This window comes from Sander lucioperca, chromosome 1 (assembly GCF_008315115.2).
Source record: "Sander lucioperca isolate FBNREF2018 chromosome 1, SLUC_FBN_1.2, whole genome shotgun sequence".
NCBI classification, from domain to species: domain Eukaryota; kingdom Metazoa; phylum Chordata; class Actinopteri; order Perciformes; family Percidae; genus Sander; species Sander lucioperca.
Genome location: NC_050173.1, coordinates 11,554,267 through 11,574,247, shown reverse-complemented (window position 1 = coordinate 11,574,247; position 19,981 = coordinate 11,554,267). Strand labels below are relative to the sequence as shown.

Below are 19,981 nucleotides of genomic sequence, written 5' to 3'. Positions count from 1 at the left end.
TCATTGTCAAGGGTTAGGTTCAATCCCATTATCATTACACACTAACCACAAATAATTGTGTTTTCACATCAGCTGACAATTTAACTGTCATTGAGGTTCACTCCACCTGTGGGAACTTCCTCTTGATGGAGCTGAGAGCTCCTACTGGTAACTTGGCCAGCTCAGAGTCTCGTACAGCGTGCACTGTGGTGGCTCTGTTCTGATGGGTCAGGCTCTCCACCTGCAGAGAAACAAAAGGACACAGCACATTGTTTACTTGGTCAGAAAACAAAAAAAAGGTCCATCACGAAAAGAAACCCAGATCATTACAACACATGACATAATGTACTATCAAATAAATATTCACTTCAAGATACAGATACTTTGGGGAATACATACATTCTTATGTAAGTGGGTTATGTAATTTAAGTTTTTAAATCAGTTTTACGTTACAAAATTAGTCCATGACTGTTTGTTCCAAGAAAAAAAAAAAAAAAAAAAAAAAGCTATAAATAAGATCTTTTCATCTCATCATCCAGAGTTGACGTCAACACAGCCATGCTAAATATGTCTCTGAATATTAGCCACCATCGCAGGAGCTGCAATGACAGCTTCCCTCCTCCAGGTAACAGTAACCATAGCATCCATCCACCCAGGTATTATTAGAAGCATCGTGGCAAAGATCAGCCAGACAAACCAATAGGAAAGTGGGTGAAGTGTAACAAAGTGACTTTGTTTTACATAGTTTATCAAAATGAAAGCACAAACCTGGCATGAGTATCCACTTTTAGGCACCAACTCATGAAGGCCAATATTGGGAAACATGTGCTCACGTATCATATTCTTTTCAAACAAGGTAAGGTAACACCCCCACACATTCAATAGTTATGCTGATGCAAACTCTAATCTAAATGTGTTTTGAGTTCCAAAAAGAGCTTGAGACAAAGTGTTTATTTTATTATGTATGCTGAATAAAGGAATAGAAGTATATGTAAACTATGACGTACAGTAATGTATATAAGGATAATAAAGATTCAGTATTATCTTGATGTTTTTGTTGTTTAAATTCAATTTCTGTTAGCTTGCAGCTAGTGTTTATTCACTTTTTTTGCCCCTAAATATTCATAAGATGTACTCGGTTGAGTTTTTATTTACTGGCAGTGAGTGTGGTCTTATGGTCATGTTTTTGAAGAGCATACTGGCAGCCCGTTTTTTCAACTGTACATACTGACAGAGAATGTTATGTGATGATTAACTACTGTTAATGACACACAATTTTCCTGGATTTTTAAATCTGCATGTTTTTTAAGACTTTGAAGAAAAACTCAGAACTCTTCATCCCGATATACAGTCATTAATATTTATGAAGAAACTAGAAGTAAAAAAACCATAGTAGATATTTATAGTTTTCCAACTATCCACCATCTGTCTTTCCCATCATGGTCCTTACCACTCCAATCAGGTCACCGCGTCCGTACTCTCCTATCAGCTCCTTCTTGCCATCTTCCTTCAAGATCACAGAGCGCAGTCGACCACTCAGCACTATGAAAGTACTGTCAGATTTCTCTCCCTGCCTGAAAAATATACAGATAACTTTAATTCACTGCAAATGTGCAAACAAGCATGTGAACCAAAACCTCCACTGTTGACTTGTTTGGAATGGATCTAAAGCTGATTGACTGCTCTTACATTAATGTATTGTATTGTTGTTGTTGTCTGAAGACCATTTTTCCAACATATACAACGTTATCAGTAGAATACCTGTACACCGCCCTGCCAGCTTCCACAGCCATCCAGTCGAGAGCAAAGTCTATCTGTCTGACAAAAGATGACATCCTCCTCACCACAGTGTGAGCAACGTTCAGCACTACCTTTGGCTCCACACGCATTATCCTGAGGAACAGACAAAAATCAACAGAAAAACAAGGTAAAAGATAGCTAACAGATCATTCCCGTTGCTCTTTTAAACATGTTTCTTGAGTGTAAGTATGTTTTTTATGTTATTTTTATTTTTTTTTTTTTGTGACTGACTCATAGAAGTGGGTTTTGGAAATGGAGAGGAAGCTGCAGTCTCGCTGGGCTCGAACAGTGAATATGAGGGGCTCTCCGGTCAGGACAGCAAGCTGACCAACAAGCTCTCCGGGGTGCGTCACAAACAGACGCGTCTCTTCTTCACGGTCAATCATCCGCTGGTAAACATGGAGGAGGCCAGAGATCACAAACTGGATGCTCACCTCCTAAAGCACCAAGGGGAGAGAAGAAGAGCACATATCTATCTGAAAGTCTGAAGGTTGAATGCTGAGAATCAGGTGTGCTAACGGGACACATTGATTTGTTGTTTAAAAAAAAAAAAAAAAAAAAAATGTATTATGAATTGTACTTTTGTATTTCAAACAATAAACAAAAAGTTAATCTCTGTTTATCTTGAGGAGTCAAAAAAACAGCATTTAAAACTTTAATGGTTTGCAACTGTCTTACATGACTTTACAAGTTGTCAGAAAATGTGTGCATCTGAACAGACCAAACTGCCTTAAGTTTAAAGAGAAAAGATTAAAATCGATCTAAATTTCATTTATTTGTGTGGCTCAGTTCAGGCCTTTGTCCTACATATCTGGCTGGGGGTCACTGCGTTGAAATAGTTTTTTACAACACATTTGTGGAAAATGCTGCCAGATCAAGTGTAGCAGAGAAGGTGGAAGACAGGAGCTGCACTCAAACAAAACTTAAATACTGTACTGGAATACATTAAATTAAGGCAATTACATTTTTGTTGTTGATGTTACCACAGAACAAGTTTAACGCATTAAAAGACGCATAGCTCTATCAGTGAACCTTGTCCTGCAATGCCTCTACACCCTCCAGTGGTGGAAAAAAAAAAGAGACAAGCGTGAAAGTGGAAAACCCATTACATTAAACCTTTAGTGAGTACGTTTACATGCACACCAATATTCCACTATTATTCCGAATATGACAATATTCCGAATTTGGTACAGGTCATGTAAACAGCATATTCCGGTTGGATACTCTGAAAAGGCCTTTTTCCGAACATAGCATTTTCCGATTAAGACATGTGGGATATTCAGGTATTATTCGTGTTTTAGAGGCATTTAGAGGCATCATGTATACAGCGCTTTCAGAATATGCGTCTCAATTGGCAACATGACATCATGACTTCGCGTAAACATACACACCACTTGGCTTTAGGAAAGTGCGTACAGTATCAGTACGCATTTTGCCGTATACAGCACGTTGCATTTTGAGCTATCCGCGTGTATGTCTACGCCCTATTGACAATGAGGACATACGTCATGGTAGCTTGCTGTCACGTGACGATTTTGGAGGTGTCTTAGCCTAAACACCATTTTGGCATCCTACGCTATCGGTTGCCAGGGGTAAGAGCGACACAGAGACAGAGCAGGAAAGACAGATTAGCATCACAGCAAACGGGTTGGGTTTAGTAAAAGAAGAACAGAATGGTTGACTTTAGGAAATGTGACACGCGGGACACGATCCCCGGTCTCCTGGGTGAAAGTCCTGTGTTTTACCCATCCACCACCCCGACCAACCTCCCTACACAGATTTTCGCCCTTTCATATTACTCACTACGGCTTAAATTCACACGCAATCACAAGGTAATGTAAGTCAATGGAGGCCAAACGGCGTTGATAAACACGCTAAAAAGCGAGTATGCGTCTTGATAACACACCAATAATGGCATACGAATTACGCCACTTCATGAGATCAGTCTGCAATCGGGGTTTTTAACCACAGTTTACGGCCTCTTGCCTTTTACGGCTTATGGTCAGCTCTGTGCGTTGCTATGGTTGCTGTACACAAACCAACAAGCCAACAGTTTGCAAGGCTGCAGACCCGATAAGGAGAAACACAGCTACTTTTAAACATTATCAAAGACTTGGATATCAACAGCGTTTTGGATATGCGCACACATCGCTACGCCGACCTTTTCAAGAAGCTAGTTGAAGGAATGAAAGAGGGACGCTGTGTTCGCACGGTCCAACAAGTCCGCCACCGCTGGTAAACTTTGAAAAAAATCTTATTTCACACATCTACATGTACACGGGAATATTAGTGGAATATTCACTTTCATTAGCCATGTAAACAGCTTAGTCGGAATATCGTCTTTTTCAGAACAAGGGCAAAAAAACAGAATATTACGTGCATGTAAACATAGTCAGTGTCATGAAACAGAAAGAAAGTTGTGAATGCTTTGTAAGTTGCTGTTCTAACCTGGTCTCCCTGACGAGCCACCACAGAACCAGCTTTGACTTGATGGAGGGTCACTCTGCCCTCAAGTAGACTGGGGTCCTGCAACAAAACAATATTCTGAATAACTGCTTATTTATATAATCACAAAAGACACTGAACTCTCCTAATGCATCAGACCAGCCAATTTAAAAGGTGCCATAGGTAGGATTGCGAACATCCAGGACTTAGCCAAAATATTTGAACATCGACAACGTCTCAGTCCCTCCCCCCTTTCCGCTAAAGCCCAGAATGGTCTCCTAAGCCCCTCCCCCCCACAAGGGAGAATGAATGCGTGTACATGAGCAGTGATTGACATGCAGTTAGACACCCCCCCTGGCCCTGATTGGTGCATCTGAACAGGGAGCGGTGGATTTTTCCAAATCACACTAAATGCTGTAGGTGTGCCAGAGGAGCTGAATTTTTTTTTTTTTTTAATGACCTGCTTCATGTAGTTCTACTCAAACATAGGGTCAGTTTCAGCAAATATGACAGAAAGTTAGTTTTATAAGTCTTACCTACTGCACCTCTAATGTATCCAAAAACAATGATCGGAATGTCCCTATAAAATGTGTCACATTGCATAATATGCATGCAAGATATTTATACCAACTTATTTTCTGTGATCAAGCTCTCACCTGCAGCTGGATGATTCCCAGCAGGTCCTTCTTAGCAGCCTGGAGGATTGTGCAGCTCTTACTGAGGTGGATGGCATCAGAGTGCCCCCCACTCTCTGTGTAGTGAAACACTTCAGTGGGTGTGTGCTGCATTGTCACACTCTTCTTCAGATTGGACTACAAAAACAGACAAAAGAAAAGTGACTAATAAGAAAAGAAAACAAGACAAGCAGCGGCATAAGATGCAGAGGATGCTGGGATACGGTGTTACATCTACACAGCCAACCAGTGACTTGGCAGTAGTCTTACTTTGGGAGTGACAGGACTGGATGGAGCCTCATCTATAGTGACTCGAGCTCGTTCACAAGCCATGTTCAGGTCATTACCTGCAGGACAAAGGAGGATTATGAGTTTAGGTATGTCGGTGTATATGTGTGTGTGTGTGTGTGTGTCCTTGCTTTTTAGATAATTGTTCAGATGTATGCCATTTGGTGATCGCTTATGTCCAAGATAGTGACCTACCAGTGCAGTCGGCAGTGGGCATCGAGATGGATCGCGGCTTCCTGTAGCTGTTTGGAGAACTGTCCTTTACACCATCTGTTTATTGTTAAGTGCCAGCACTGGATCAGTCTCAACACAACACAAAGTACAATTTCAAATACGTGTGCAGTGTGTGTTTAGAATTATGTGTATGTGACCTGTCTCTGTGGGGCTCTCGATGGTCCCAGCGTGTAACTCGTCCTGGAAGCACAAACGACGAGTGATCTTCCCAGAAGTCGCCTCTCCCATCACACTGTTTATATTGGACAAGGGCACCACCTGACTTTCCTGTCCATTAGTCAACAAAACAAACAAGTGCACAATTCAGTTAGTCAGGAGGACTACAGTTACATTTTGAGTAACCATGAAATAGTTTATGCATAATAGATTTGAAGCACAGGAAAATGTACACATTTAGATCATCACTGGGTTGTGGGCAAATTTACAAATTTCTGGAAAAAATTTAAAATCAATGGACCAATATCCAGTGTCAATATATTGCCCACCCTACCTGTCTTCACTCCTGAGCCAAAGACACCATACTCAAAACACTCGCTCTCAGGATTGGCTTACACTATTTGTCCTTCTAGTTAACAGTAATCTCGGTAAGACAACTTTAAATATTTTGCCCCATTTCTCTGGAATAATTTACAGAGCGATCTAAAATTGGATGCACTAATACCAATGGGTCAGTTCAACATTTTGAATAGAGCTCTCATTCATTTTAACTGTGACTGTTTTACATAGTACAGTTATACGTCTTTGTAGTCCCATCAATGTTATTTTAAAATGCACTTTTTATAAATGGGTTTTCTTTAATGTGTTTCTAATTTTTTTTTTCATTAACTAATTTGTATGAAATCACTTTTTTACAATTACACCTGCATACTGCTGTCTTGATTTAAAATGTCTGATTTACATTTGATTGTATTTTTTGTTTGAATTTTCATTCATATTTAATTATATTTAATTAGTTATTTGAGGATGTTTGAAGATTTATGACTACAATCTAAAATCTATTGTTTAAAGCCTTCAGGAACTGGCAAAGTGAACGCCCTTTTACGCTTTTCTTCACAAAAAGTATTTTTGGTTCATCATCAAACATTATAAAGTCTGGGGCAAGCCAGGTTTAAAAGATTACTGCCCTCCCCGTTTTCTGTGGAGGGGATATAATCATTTTTATTGAGCTTTATGAAAGAACGAGTTGTGATACTGTGCTTAATGTTGTGTGAAATTAGCTTGCATGTGTGTGACTGAGTGTGTATGTGCCTTTCTGTGCTTGTTTATGTACAAATCCATACCCACTGGTAATTAGGTATTCAATGTGAGTCTCTCTGTGTGACTGTGTGTGTACTGTACACAAACACAAATGTGTGCACTAATTAATTTCCCTCCTACCGGATTGAAGAGCTCAGTTGTTAGGCCCAGATAGTTATGTAATGCCAAGAAGGTGACTCGCTGGAGGCGCACCATGATTATCTGCAACACATACAAAAACAAAACTGAGTTAAACAGAGCAGAACATATACATCAGATTGTCATCACATTCAAATAATATGTTTTATGTTCTAATGATGTGTTCCAAAGGGAGGAAAAATTGTCTCAAGGAAAAGCTCAACTACACACTGTATATTTGTTGGTAAACAATACGTTACCTGAATGACGCGAACAAGTGTCTCTGGGTATTTCTTAAACACAGACTCAAAGGCTGATGCAGGTAAACGTAAGATGGTGGAGCGAGTTGCAGCCCGCGCACATACAGTCTTATATGGCGCTGGATAACCCTGGCAAAGGCAGGACAAAACAGTTAGAAAAGGAAAAAATTAAGCAAAGAGAGCGCAGTCACTAAAACCTCACATAAATCTTAGACTTTAGTGTTAATAGCCAACTAATTAGAATTGTCCATGGAATAATGAATTAGACTATGCATTGTTTTACGTCTCAATTTTATTATATGAACTTGTTTTTTGTGCTTGTAGCATCTTAAACATGTAGAACAAATCTGTATCATACTGTAAGATTCAGATTTGTATAATTTATAATTTCTTTGATTATTGATCAAAGTTTCCATTAATGACAAGTTTTTTCAAGCTTTGTTTTATTTTTTCAATTTTTGTACTGAAGACTAACCAATAGGGCTAGGCAATATTTCAATATTCGTGATATGAGACTAGATATCGTCTTAGATTTTGAAGAATTGTAATATCGTTACATAGTAAGTTTAGTCTTTTCCTGGTTTCAAAGGCTGCATTACAGTAAAGTGACGTCATTTTCTGAACTTACCAGACTGTTCTAGCTGTTCTATTATTTGCCTTTAACCACTTAGACATTATGTCCACATTACTGATGATTATTGATCTAAAATCTAAATGTGGAAGATATTTTGTGAATGCACCAATTGTCAACACTACAATATCGTTGCAATATCGACATCGAGGCGTTTGGTCAAAAATATTGTGATATTTGATTTTCTCCATATCGCCCAGCCCTACTGGTTAGTAGGGCTGGGCGTTCAGAGCAAATTTAATTGATTGGTTAATCAATTAAATTTGCTCTGAACGATTTTTTCAAGATGTTGATTAATCAAATATACATTTGTGACCATCATAATAACCCCAAAGGTTGCAGCTTTAAGTAAAGATGTTTCACCTTAATGGAGGAACAAAACAAAGTATGACAACATACAGTAGGAAATAAAAACAAAACAGAGCATGTCACTGGAAAAAAAATAAAATGAAGTACTTGACACAGAGCTATGGGTGTAATGGACAAACAAATTAAGTTGAACAGGAAGTTTAAAAAGATTTGCCTCTTAACAAGAGAAGCATGAGTAGAAATATGAACAGTGGAGAGAGGACACAAACAGATCAGAGAGCAAAAGAGGACAGAAGTGGAGAAGTTAGTCTGATGTGCAGATGGAGAAATATGGAGCTCACAGTGATTGTGTCCAAAATACTGAGCAGGCTGTGGACGCTGTCTCCTGGGGCCACATCCTTCACCACTGGTTCTGTACCATCCTAAAAAAACAGGAAAACACAAATACAAGAAATGACACCAACAATCTTTATTCAAACTTTACTGTGAAGCCACATATATATTGCGTTGTTCAAACAAATCTGCAGGATTCCAGTGGGATTGGAGGAGGACTTTAAAAACTAGCCACAATGGCGAGAGCTTAAACTATGAAATTAGATGGCACTTCTAATTTGTGTATATTGACAGAAGCCAGCAGCAGACATGACATTAAAACACAAACAAAAAGTGTGGAGAGCCATAATTTTCTTCTACATCTTGATCCTTAAACAGCGGACTGGATCTAGAAAAGTGTTGCATTACTGCCCTCTCCTGATCATATCGTATTATGAGTTTTGCAAATGTGTACTGGAAGAGGTTGAGGAGGATGTTGAAACAGTCACACTACTGATTAACGTGATTATGTGCCTTTGCTTTACACATAATTCACATGTCTTAATGATCAGAGGCACCATCGCTGATGGCCTGTCCCAGTTTTATCATCATGTATAAAAAAAAAAATTAATGTTTGATATATTAAAAACACATTTCACTCATGTTTATCCCTCTAAACAAACAAGAGCCTTGTACAAAATGTTAAAGCTTCTCTTCTCTATTTTATATTTTTGTCTATTAACAATGGATCAAATGACTGTGTGTAATATATTATATAAATATATTATAGGTAAGTTACTCATAAAATGTGAAAGTGCACAAGAACCACTATACCACAGAACAAAGATTTTCTGAAAACAAAATGAACTTAAAATCAACATGCTATCCACATACGTTCTCATGGATGCAGAGCTCCAGTCGTCCATCCTGGACCACGTAGATGCTATCGTCATCGTCTCCGGGTCTGAACAGACATTCACCCTCCTGCAGCTCGATAAACACCATGTGACGACACAGCTCTAGGAACAGGGGCTTCTCAAAATGGCCCAAGACCCTACAACAAGTTGCAGAACACACACATTATGAAAACATCCCAAAGAAACAATAGGAGAGGCTAAATCTGTAAGAAAAGTTGTACATTTGTCTACCTGACATTCTTCAGCATATAGAGGACCTCAGAGGGCAGGTTTGAGCTCTGCACATCAAACTCTGTTAGGTCAGCCTCCAGCAGGGAAGGAGGAGGTTCCTTGGGCTGCAGGGTGGGAGGATCTTTGCGGATCCTCAGGATTCTGTTGAAGCACAAAAAAATATTTAACAAATTCCACTAAACAAGGCTTAAACAAAATTGCAAAAATTGTTTCAAGGCTTCATTTGCACACCCAGAATGTATAGGTAGGTATTACTGGAGCATACTTGCGAGCTATGCTTAGAACTTTGGTTCTTTTGCGTATGCGCTGCGGTTGCTTTGATACTGAGGCAGAGGTGGAAGGAGGAATGGAGGACAGCGTCTGAACCTTAAAACATATTTATGACTTTAAACTTTCCTGTTGCTTCCGGCACACAGAAAAAATATATTTTGTGTGCAGACACCAGCAGACCTTATCAATAGAGACAGGTGGAGAAAAAATCATTAAAAAAAAATGCTTGACTAAATGTAAGGAGTTTATACTATCATGAGGATTTGCATTTATTACTAAGTTAAATGCATGCAATTAATTTTCATTCTTACGTCATCAGTATGCATTACAATGATAAGTGACTGGAACCGGTTATATTGCCAGTGGAGTATGTTTCATGCAGTGGTGTAACAAGATACAAACACTCAGTCTCTCATGATTACATTTAGTTTGAAGCAGGGAAAATGTAGAAATGTGAAATTTTCACTGCATAATTTTTGCCCTAAAATACATATAAAAGCCTATTTACCTAATTTGTAGTACTTCTATGAACCAACTGTAAATATTTGTGTATGACTGTTGACTGTGACAGAAATGGAAAAAGGTAAAACCTTTCGCATCATCTTCCTTCCATAGAAGAGCACTTTATCTCGTTTTCTGAAGCGATACTGAGGTACACCAGGCTGTTGTTTACCTTGACACAGAATCCGAAAAACAAAATGCAGATAAAACCATGTTAAGACCACATTCTACAGAAAACTTAAAAAAGAAAATATAGAACTTCCTGAATAGCCTTATCATATAAGGGGCAGACCAAAAAATATGTATTATAGCATTATAATAAGTATGAAGTTCAAGAAGAGGTTGGATGACTCACGAGCAAGCTTGAATCTCCTGTAAAGGAAGAGTACTACAATCCCAATTAGTGAGATTGCGACTGCAGCTCCAATCAGCACACCTGTGAGCTAGAAAGACCAACAAGAGCATTGTAACAATAGTGTCAATACATGAAAACTCACTGTAGTGTAGTTTCCCACAGAATAGGACATTGTATCTGCTGGTTTAGTAACCTTTTCCTTCATTTTCTTTCATTGACCTCCCAAAGTTGTGTCCCAGTTTAATACCACATAATAATTTAAAGCAGGTTTTGAGTATGTAGTGCATTCACACTGGAAAAAGAGACTAAATAAAGTCACATGTAACATTTAAAAGTCATGGTGTGTAAGTACAAAACAGTATAGTATTGATTCATTGTCCTATATTAACTGTACATAACAGTATATCATGAAAATTAGCATATAATACATGCTCAAAACAAACAGTATGTTGTAGCAGTATGGCCTTGGGACATAGCACGTTTTATATGCAGCTTGTCGAAAGCATAGGCTATCACAATTAATTGTTATTTCATACCATGGTGGTCTGCATCCTTTCCTCCACAAACTGTTGCACTCGTGCTCTGATGTCGTTTTTGCTGTTAACCAGCACCTAAAAACATAGTTAGGTTAGCACAGTTGCTTTATTCCAGTTATCAGTCACCACTGTTATGCCAGTTGTTTTAAAAGAAATAGTGGTGCTTACTGAACTCATCCATTTGCACAATTCTCCATCATCCTCTCCATGGCATTCCATCCTGTAAAAACAAGAATGGTAATAAAGGATACGCCGGCAGAAGCGTGTATGTGAGGAAGTTAGGTTTCATGGAAAGCTCACAAGTTGTACCTCGTACGATTTAATGTGACAAACACAAATTGATTGATTGTTCAGGAGGAACAATAGGGAGACTATGAAAAGGGGAACATGGATTTGTAAGTTAGCAGCATGTTCCGCCAGCCACCCTAATCATCTGGCTTCGTGTCTTCATTCAAATACAACTATATGACTAGCTATAGGACATAACATAACGACAAGCTAACGTTAGTATAATTAGCCCGCAACAACAGGCGGCTGTTGTTGATTTCAACTGGTTGCAGGTTCAACGTTAGCTTGACGTTAGCTAAAACAACGCTAGCCAGCAGCTGGCTGTCTAAGGTTAGCCGTGGTGCTAGTCATACTTAATAACCAAAGTCAACTTCACATCTAGCTAAGCATTATGAAATTATCAGTGGATAGAAATCAGTAGGTTTACTTTTTGAAGATTGTTGATGTCCTGCGTCAAGCTAGAAACATTGCCAAACATACGATGGAGCATAGTTAGCCAGCTAACAAAGTTTTCTGTATGCTTCCTGTCACTTGGTTAGTCCCGCCCATGTTCATACGTCCACCAATAGCGTTTGTAATGTTTGCTGTTGCCTTGGTACCGTTCAAAGCACTTGTCCAATCAGGTATGTATACAGTCTTTAGGCCGCCCACACGTTATCGTAGGCCAGTTTAATATGCAACTTAATTTTATACAATATGTAGTAGGGGGTCCTTGCTCGGTCTCTCTCTGAGATAAGGGGTCCTCCTTGGCTTAAAAAAATGTTGAAGACCCCTGCCATAGACTGTATATAGCCATTGGTCTTTACACAACACTAACAAAAGGAGTTGGCTTTTAATCAAATCAAATGGTGGAACGTGATTAAGTGCTTTTACTCAAGTATTGTTCTTAAGTAGGCTACAATGCTGAGGTGCTTGTACTTTACTTGAGTAAGTATTATCATTTTATGCTTTATACTTTATATAGCAAATATTGTAGGCTACTTTTTACTTCACTACATTTATTTGACAGCTGTCGTTACCAGTTTAAAGATTAAGATTTTCCAAATCTTGAGCATATGAAATATAATGCATTGTTATACAGTATAATAAAATGCCCAAAAGTAAAATAAGATAAGATACACCTTTATTGATCTCCAGTGGGACATTCTGTCTATAAAGTAGTTTAAATTAACATCACCTTGACCAGTTACATGTAAATGCTGCTTACATGTTATTTACTTACTACTCTATTATTACATATAATGTCATTCATTAACTTCCAGGCAACATACTGTATAACTAAATATATTTTTTCTTGACATTGACAAGTACATTGTTTTCACTTTAATAATATATAATAAACGCCACATTATTGCAAACTCACTCAATATTCTTACAACCTGAACCAAACTTTTTCACACATTCGTTAATGTTTACCATATCAAAATAGTTTTCTTTTTCTTCACCCTTTCTTTATTCAGTTACATTACATTACATAAGTGAGTCACTACTGAGATACACACACAAACACACACACACACACACACACACACACACACACACACACACACACAAAGAGGATGGACTCTTGAAAAATGTTTAGGGGTGTAGCTTTACAGTCTGCCTCATCTACAGCCAAGGCCATTTGTTTTTTTATGTTTACACTAGTAATTTTCTGAAAATATATTTGATTTAAAGATGCATCTGATTTCATGTCAAAATGTCATTAATAAATTGCAATCAACATGATCTAAATGCGTAGACACAATACATAAATGTATAAATGTCCTCTGGGATTTGCAGTGCTTTCTCAATCTTTACAGGGGCTGAATAAATCCACATTAGTACAACCAGAGCATGCAACAGTACATACACAAATACACATTTGTAAATAATTAAGCAACTGTGAAGTAGCAGTTAGCAAATATATTAAAACCCAATTGATGAAAACAACACTTTATACAAAGCCAACTATTGAACATGCCACTGCAAACAATTTTCTTATTTTGACACAAATAAAACATAAATCAATTTACAGTTTTCAGGCATTTCGTCACCTTTTGTTCTGTGTTTTCACTTACACTGCTTCAGCTCTCCCCCTTGATTTATTTGTTCAGGTACTTTGCCACAGAGTGGTAGGCAATGAGGATCTCTGAGTCATTTGGGCAGGTGTAACGAAACTCATCTTGTTTGTAGGCATTATCCAGGTAACGTGTCAGACCTTTCAGCTCTTTAGGGATGGCAAAGTTGCGGTACTCTTTACACACCACCTGGGGGAATTAAGATTCTATTATTTGCAAAAAAGACATGATAGTATAATTTAAAGTCCAGGAACAGCTCACACTTTTAACACCTCTTCAATAAACTAGATCTCTGTCCCAATGATGAAAATATTTTTTTTTATACTGCTGAACTCTGCTCACCTTGACAATGTTGAGTTTGGGAAGCAAGTTGCAGTCTGCCAAGGTGAGGGTGTCACCATCCAGGTAGAGGCGTGAAGACTCAGTGGCATTTGGGTTCTTGTCCAGCTCATGAGGGAGAGGCGTCTCAAGGTACATGTTCAGCTTCACCAGAGTTGACAGAAATTTCTTCTCCAGCACTGAAAGTCAGAAAGGTGTAACAGGCTTTTGTTATCCTCCAGGTCTCCATCATGTGGCTATATAAAAAAAAACGTAAATTCATTTTTGAAGTATCCAACTAATGTCCTTACTGTCATTTAATCCAGGATTGGGATTCTTTATATATCCTGAGAATTTTCGGAAGATGTCTTCTCCGGCAACGTTGGACTCTTTGTATCGACAGCACAATTTTGGATACCTGCCATTGATAGAATAAAAATGTAATAGGGGTGTGTCAATGCGATGATGAATGAGATAGTCAATGTGTTTAAAGAAGGTAAAAATACTTGACAGAAAACATATTCTACTATAGACTATAGTCTTCTCACTGTGGTGGGGCTAACTTTTCCTCCAGGAACTCCTCAATCTTGTTAGTGTCTGTTTTGACCTCATCGTTGTAGATGAGGAAGGGAGGCTGAGAGCCTGGAGCCAGAGCCTTCAGCACATCAGGTGCCCTGCAACAGAACAGCAAACAACAAACAAGGTTTAGCTCCCCAAAGTTGGTAAAATAATAAAAATGACAAATGAGTAAGAAAGGAATAATAAGATCACTTTTATAGGCCTTACAGTTTGCCTTAACAGTTTCTTCACATTTACTTTGGATACATTTCCTAACTTGTGTTTACGGTTTCAGGACAAGGTGCTGTCTGTAGGACACACTCACCTCCTCATTTCCTCCTAAACTCAAAATCTCAAAAAAGAATACTGTATATGTGTTTGTCTATTGTACCCTTTTCACCCATGTGTGCTGCCATAGGTTGCAACCCTGTCTGAACTCTGGATGGATGAATGATATATTGAAGTGCATTCCCCTTCCAACCTTAACACTAAGCATTGTCTTGTGAGCTGTACAGTATGCATCACATCAACCTCTCATTGAAATATAGTGTGTGTGAACAATAAGACGAACACCTATGATAAAATGCAATTGCCATAAATGTAACTTCAGAAAATATTGCAATGTTTGTTTTTGTTGTGAGTACATCAGAAAGGGAGTTGCTACATGTTGTTGTATTCCATCACATACTGTAAGTTGTATGTGTCGAACCTCTGTCAGTGTCAAAGACAAGACCACTAACTTTACAAAAAAAGAAAAGAAGAATGTTCACCTCTTCATGTCCACAGTGGTGAGGGTAAAGTTGACCCCTTTCATCCAAAGAATCATGAAGAGTCTCTGACAGAAAGGACAGTTCCCCACACTCTCAGCATCAACACTGGCCTGACAGACAAACAGACATTAAGTTGTAAACACAACAGTGACAATAGAAGTAAACTTTTTTTTTTAAATGGGACAATGCTATGTTGGTTCTTGCATCAGTGCTGTAATGTATCTAGCCAGATCATGAATACCTGCATTCTTGTCGAGCCTGCTCTGCTCTGACAGTTTAAACTAACCGCTGAGGAATTTCAAATGGCGAGTTGAGGCTGCTTTACATCCAGATATTAAAAACTCCAGAATTTAGATAGTGTCTCTGCTATAGCATACATATTCCACTACAGCCTGATATAATTAAGTCACAGGTGTGCATGGAGGCAAATGCATTTTTGAAAGGGCAGGACACAGGTTAACAAACTGGACAGGCCTCTTTTCAGTTTCTACTCTTCACCACAAGTATCCACTCTGACACTGTCCTTAAATAACAAGAGATAGATATAGTGTGATTAAGCATTCTTCATCAGCATGTTTGAAAGACAGTATGAGCTAAAAAAAAAAAAAAAGAAAAGAAAATCAAGTAGCTAAACAATACCCAAGGACCTGGAAGTTGTCTTTGTTTTATCTGTTTTTGTCAACTTTTCTGAGATTTGTGGCTACAATAGAAGCAGTGGGCTAAGATTAAAATAGGAAACTAAGGATTAAGTTATATATTAGTTTAAATATCTACAACTTACTGGATGTTTGCTGTTAAAAACAAATATATCATAAGTGTAATAACAGACACTGAATTTATACTGTTTTATCCACATCTGTAGTGTTTATAAGCAGGATTTATTTCAAACACAAGACATCACAATTATTGTAGGTCTTACCTTAACGAAGAGTTCAACCTTCGGGGCCTCGGCCATCTTTCTGTGTCACAAGTCAGTCAATGCAAAAACAAGTCAAACATTTTTAAATCTGTGACTGTGAAGTTTACATTCCTATTTTTGCAATCTGATTCTTTCACTCAAACACATGTTACTGGTAGTAAGATGTGTTACTGAAGACTATACTCACAGTCAGCACTGGATGCAAGAACACTGCTTTATCTTCACTCCACCTGTACTTTCTTTTTTATTTCAGTGTTTGACCTCTCCCTCTCTTTTCTTCTGTGTGCCTGTTACTGTTTTTTGTTAGTCTCTCACCACACCTGTCACGCTTTGAGAGACTGGCTACACCCCTCCAGCCTTTCCAGTCAAACCAGCAAATCTGGATCGCTCCTCTTAGCCTTCCAGCATATTCTCTGACAGAAACCTGCCTCTCTCAATCTGTAAGTGTCTCAGTCTATCCACTTTGATCTTTATCCATATCGGTCCCTGTTTTCTCTCGGTCACTTTGACTAAAATAAATTACATTATTAGCATGTCACAGAAATCACAAGATAGTAAAGTGCTTTTTGAATACAGACATAGAATTTGCACTGCACAGTTGACTTTGAATAATTTGTACAGCTAGAATAATGTATATTTAAAATGTTGATTTACAATGATTAAACAACACACCTATGTTTATTTCCTTCAAGTGCTTAATTTGTAAAACATGTGTGAACATTACAAATATATGTGATTGTTTAACATCTTATTCTAAGGGAATTAATATGCTGCTACAAAAGCCTCCGCTCTTCTGATTTCCGGCTTTCCACAGGATTTTCGCAACCTGGTTGCAGGGATTTGGTCCCATTCAGCCTCAAGAGCATTAATAAGAAACTCTCAGAAACTATTTTAGAAAAACTATTTCTTTATGGACCGGGCTTTGTGCATGGAGGGATTGTCATGTTGAAACAGGAACTGCTATCTAAAATATCATAGTATTGAGTATGATTTTCCAACTAACCATTACACAATAAAACAGCTTCAGAAGAAAAGTGTTTACATAATTTTGGGTGTATTTTCTCATGTCAAAAAGATAGAGAACTGGAAAAATTGTCACACTGAGGGCAGTTTAACAAGAAAAGAGATTCACCATCTCACTGGAAATAAAACACCTGTCTCCATATCTGCCTCTCTCTCTCTCTGAGTTATCAATAATGCTTTTGTATGTCTCCTGCTTGTTTCCTGTCGTCCTCTCAGTTTGATGTGTTTGTTTTGCCAAGATCTCACAGCCTACTTTCAGTTGTTCATCAGCATTTATGACTGGCAGAAAATGCTCTCAGCTTGCAGGTATTCACCTAGGGTTAGAGAGAGGAGGCAGAAACAAAACAAAGTTGTCGCAAGTTGTCATAAAGAGAGACTAAGAGGAGCTAAGAGGAGTGAGATAAAGATCAGAAAGAAACAGATTGTTGGAGATATATGGCTTAAGCCAAACCAGAAAGTGTCATTCCATAGGCGTGGAGAGAGGAAATTATGAGGGTGTGATTGACAGTCACTTATGACTCTGTGCTGTGGAATCCACAAATTGGAGTCATAGATTGTACAAGGTGAATTAAAATAATTTAATATGCAGTATCATTATGAAGAGATCTCACTGAGTGGTGTTCTCATTTCTATCAACTCAATCATCCCTGGTAACACTGACAAAAACAAAACAGAAGCTACTGGGTTTTTTGTTGCTGTTGTTGTTGACTAAATCCGAAAGATTACGTAAATAAACTCCCACTCACAGCCCTTAAAAACCCTCCTATCAGTTTTTTGTGTGATGAACTGAAAGGCATCACCTCACTTTACTAATGTTTGAGCCAACTGCTCAAAAATCCAGAAACTAAATAGTGAATGTATGGCAAAATGATAAAATGTGTTTTGTTAAACTGTGTAATACAAGAAATATGGCACTACTCTTTTGTTTGAGCAACTTCAAAAAAACATGCATGAAATGTAAACATACAGTGAAATGTAAAACAACAAGCATGACTTGACTGTGCAAAAGACAACAAAAACTAAGAGAAGACATAAAAAAAAAAGATTCAAACAACGGGTCAAAGACTATGAGCTTTACAATTGGTTTTGAATCTTATCTGATGTATGACCCTTTAAAGCAAAGCTATATAAATGTATGTGACTCCTTAAAAAAAATAAAAATAAGCTCTGTAGCAGAAATGAAAATGTTTATTTTCTTATTGTGTCTTAATTTATCCAACCCCTAAGATGGGAACCACTGGGATAGATTGCAGCCTTTTCTTTACTAAAACAAACACTATGTTAAAATAAGTCAAATATATTCGCCGTTTTTGACATTGTTTAAGTGGTCTTAAACAATGTATAAAAGGAGGAGTTCAATAAGAAAAAATACAATGAGTGTCACAATGCGGTGATAAATGAAAAAGGGATAGTACCCAAATGCAGATGAAGGCGACAATCCAATGATTTATTTCAAACCTGGAGTTGTATAAAGGCTTACAGACAGGAAAGTTCAGATACAGGAGGGCAGGAAGGCAGGTTCAGGTAAAAGGGCAAAGTCGGTTTAAGTTCTGGAAAAGAGTCATGTTCATGATGTTCATGTTCAATGGTTCAGCAGGGAATGAATGGAATTAGGCTGGAGTATGAAATGAGAGGCTCATGATGAAATGAAATGCAGGCGTAGAAATGGGTGGAGCAATCAGGTGATGGGGAAAGTAGGGAAAGTCCACCATCTGGTGGATTGATGGGAAATAGCAATGAAGGGGGGATAGGGAATGTGGAGTAGGCTGAGTTTGTGTGGGTCCTGCAGGAGATTTAATGAAGTGTAGCATTTAGAAAGAATATAACATAAGATTGAACTGTTGTGCCCAAGATGCTCAGTATACATACAATGAAGATAGACATTGTATAAATAAACTGTGAAACTTAATAAACTTAAAAATATAATATTATGAAAGTAAAAAGAGTAATTGTTAGTTTCAAAAAAAGTTAGCTAGCAGTTGATGGTGCATTAAATTATACATTAATGAAAGCATAACTGTAAACCTGACATATATTGAAGCTGCATTTTAGGATTTGGATTGGACACGGTTTTGATAGCAAATGCAGTATAAGCTGTCACGCAGATAATTTAGTCCTGTCTCTGTGCTGTTCAGATATTCATAAGATGTGAAGCTCAGCTGCAGTACAGCTGTAAACAAACAAGAAACCATCAGTGCATTGTTTTAGTTAATAGAAAAATATATACAGTACATATTACAACTGTGTTAAAGATAGATAATGTATTTTCTTCTAAGATCATAAATAAAAGTGATGATTGTTACGGAATTTAAAAAAAAGAGAACATCCACATACTAAGTTCCCTTTGTGTGGAAACACACATGATGAGTCATTTATGACCTGGAACACAACACTTTAAGAAATATTTTCGTTTTGCCACTTCCTGTTGATGATACATCTACTCATTCATTTCTTAACACTAACGGGGCTGATGCTGATGATTTTTTTCAATGCAGCTACACAACCAAGGCAGATTTGATGCAACTTTTATTTCAATCTACATTGCCATTTGACACAATTATGATGGGAGTTAGCCCTAGACACAGACAGTAAAATTAAAAACTTAACTAGGCCTACAAAATGGAGAACAGTGATGGAGCAAGTCAGTGGAGGGAGAGTGAGGTGTTAGACCTAATTAGTGTAATTTGGCTCTCTTTCTCTTCATTCTTCTCCTCCTCAGCACATGCTCATTAATGTTACGGCTGCCATTACACAAACATTTTGAAATAAAAGCAAAAATGCTTACTTCCTCCATAACCTCCCTAACTTTAGTGCAACAGCGTGCTGTGTCTGATGTCATTGTTATTGTTCTTTTTGAGCTTTTTGCTGCTCAGTCTGTGTGGAAGATTATTTGTGATTGGAGATCATGTCATGTTTTAGTGTACTAAAG

At 37.9% G+C, this 19,981-nt stretch overlaps 2 protein-coding genes across 4 annotated transcripts in view; both read right to left on the bottom strand.

Annotated features, from left to right (window-relative positions):
* The window catches only part of pnpla7a (patatin-like phospholipase domain containing 7a), a 29,931-nt gene extending 17,963 nt beyond the window's left edge, over positions 1-11,968 (bottom strand). The window contains exons 1-20 of one of the 3 annotated variants that reach the window (XM_031277870.2): positions 11,832-11,968; positions 11,285-11,336; positions 11,117-11,191; positions 10,581-10,668; positions 10,315-10,397; positions 9,720-9,820; positions 9,455-9,595; positions 9,201-9,360; positions 8,336-8,416; positions 7,055-7,183; positions 6,798-6,878; positions 5,558-5,687; positions 5,382-5,456; positions 5,169-5,245; positions 4,881-5,036; positions 4,228-4,305; positions 2,011-2,216; positions 1,741-1,872; positions 1,430-1,553; positions 107-220 (exon numbers count right to left, since the gene is read on the bottom strand). In XM_031277870.2, coding sequence (XP_031133730.1) covers positions 107-220; positions 1,430-1,553; positions 1,741-1,872; positions 2,011-2,216; positions 4,228-4,305; positions 4,881-5,036; positions 5,169-5,245; positions 5,382-5,456; positions 5,558-5,687; positions 6,798-6,878; positions 7,055-7,183; positions 8,336-8,416; positions 9,201-9,360; positions 9,455-9,595; positions 9,720-9,820; positions 10,315-10,397; positions 10,581-10,668; positions 11,117-11,191; positions 11,285-11,335 — 2,082 coding nt within the window. In that variant the 5' untranslated portion in view covers position 11,336; positions 11,832-11,968. Of the gene's footprint in view, positions 1-106; positions 221-1,429; positions 1,554-1,740; positions 1,873-2,010; positions 2,217-4,227; positions 4,306-4,880; positions 5,037-5,168; positions 5,246-5,381; positions 5,457-5,557; positions 5,688-6,797; positions 6,879-7,054; positions 7,184-8,335; positions 8,417-9,200; positions 9,361-9,454; positions 9,596-9,719; positions 9,821-10,314; positions 10,398-10,580; positions 10,669-11,116; positions 11,192-11,284; positions 11,337-11,425; positions 11,514-11,831 lie in introns of those variants that run through there. The other 2 variants (XM_031277868.2, XM_031277869.2) reach the window with 2 other exon arrangements.
* Positions 11,969-12,505: 537 nt separating this feature from the next.
* On the bottom strand, positions 12,506-16,343 carry clic3 (chloride intracellular channel 3). The gene is made up of 7 exons (XM_031278082.2): positions 16,217-16,343; positions 16,030-16,069; positions 15,111-15,220; positions 14,331-14,456; positions 14,094-14,200; positions 13,807-13,982; positions 12,506-13,653 (listed from the first exon to the last, which is right to left on the bottom strand). The coding sequence occupies exons 2-7, from the start codon at positions 16,063-16,065 to the stop codon at positions 13,489-13,491; spliced, it is 720 nt and encodes a 239-aa protein (XP_031133942.1). The 5' UTR covers positions 16,066-16,069; positions 16,217-16,343; the 3' UTR covers positions 12,506-13,488.
* Between the last annotated feature and the right edge of the window lie 3,638 nt (positions 16,344-19,981).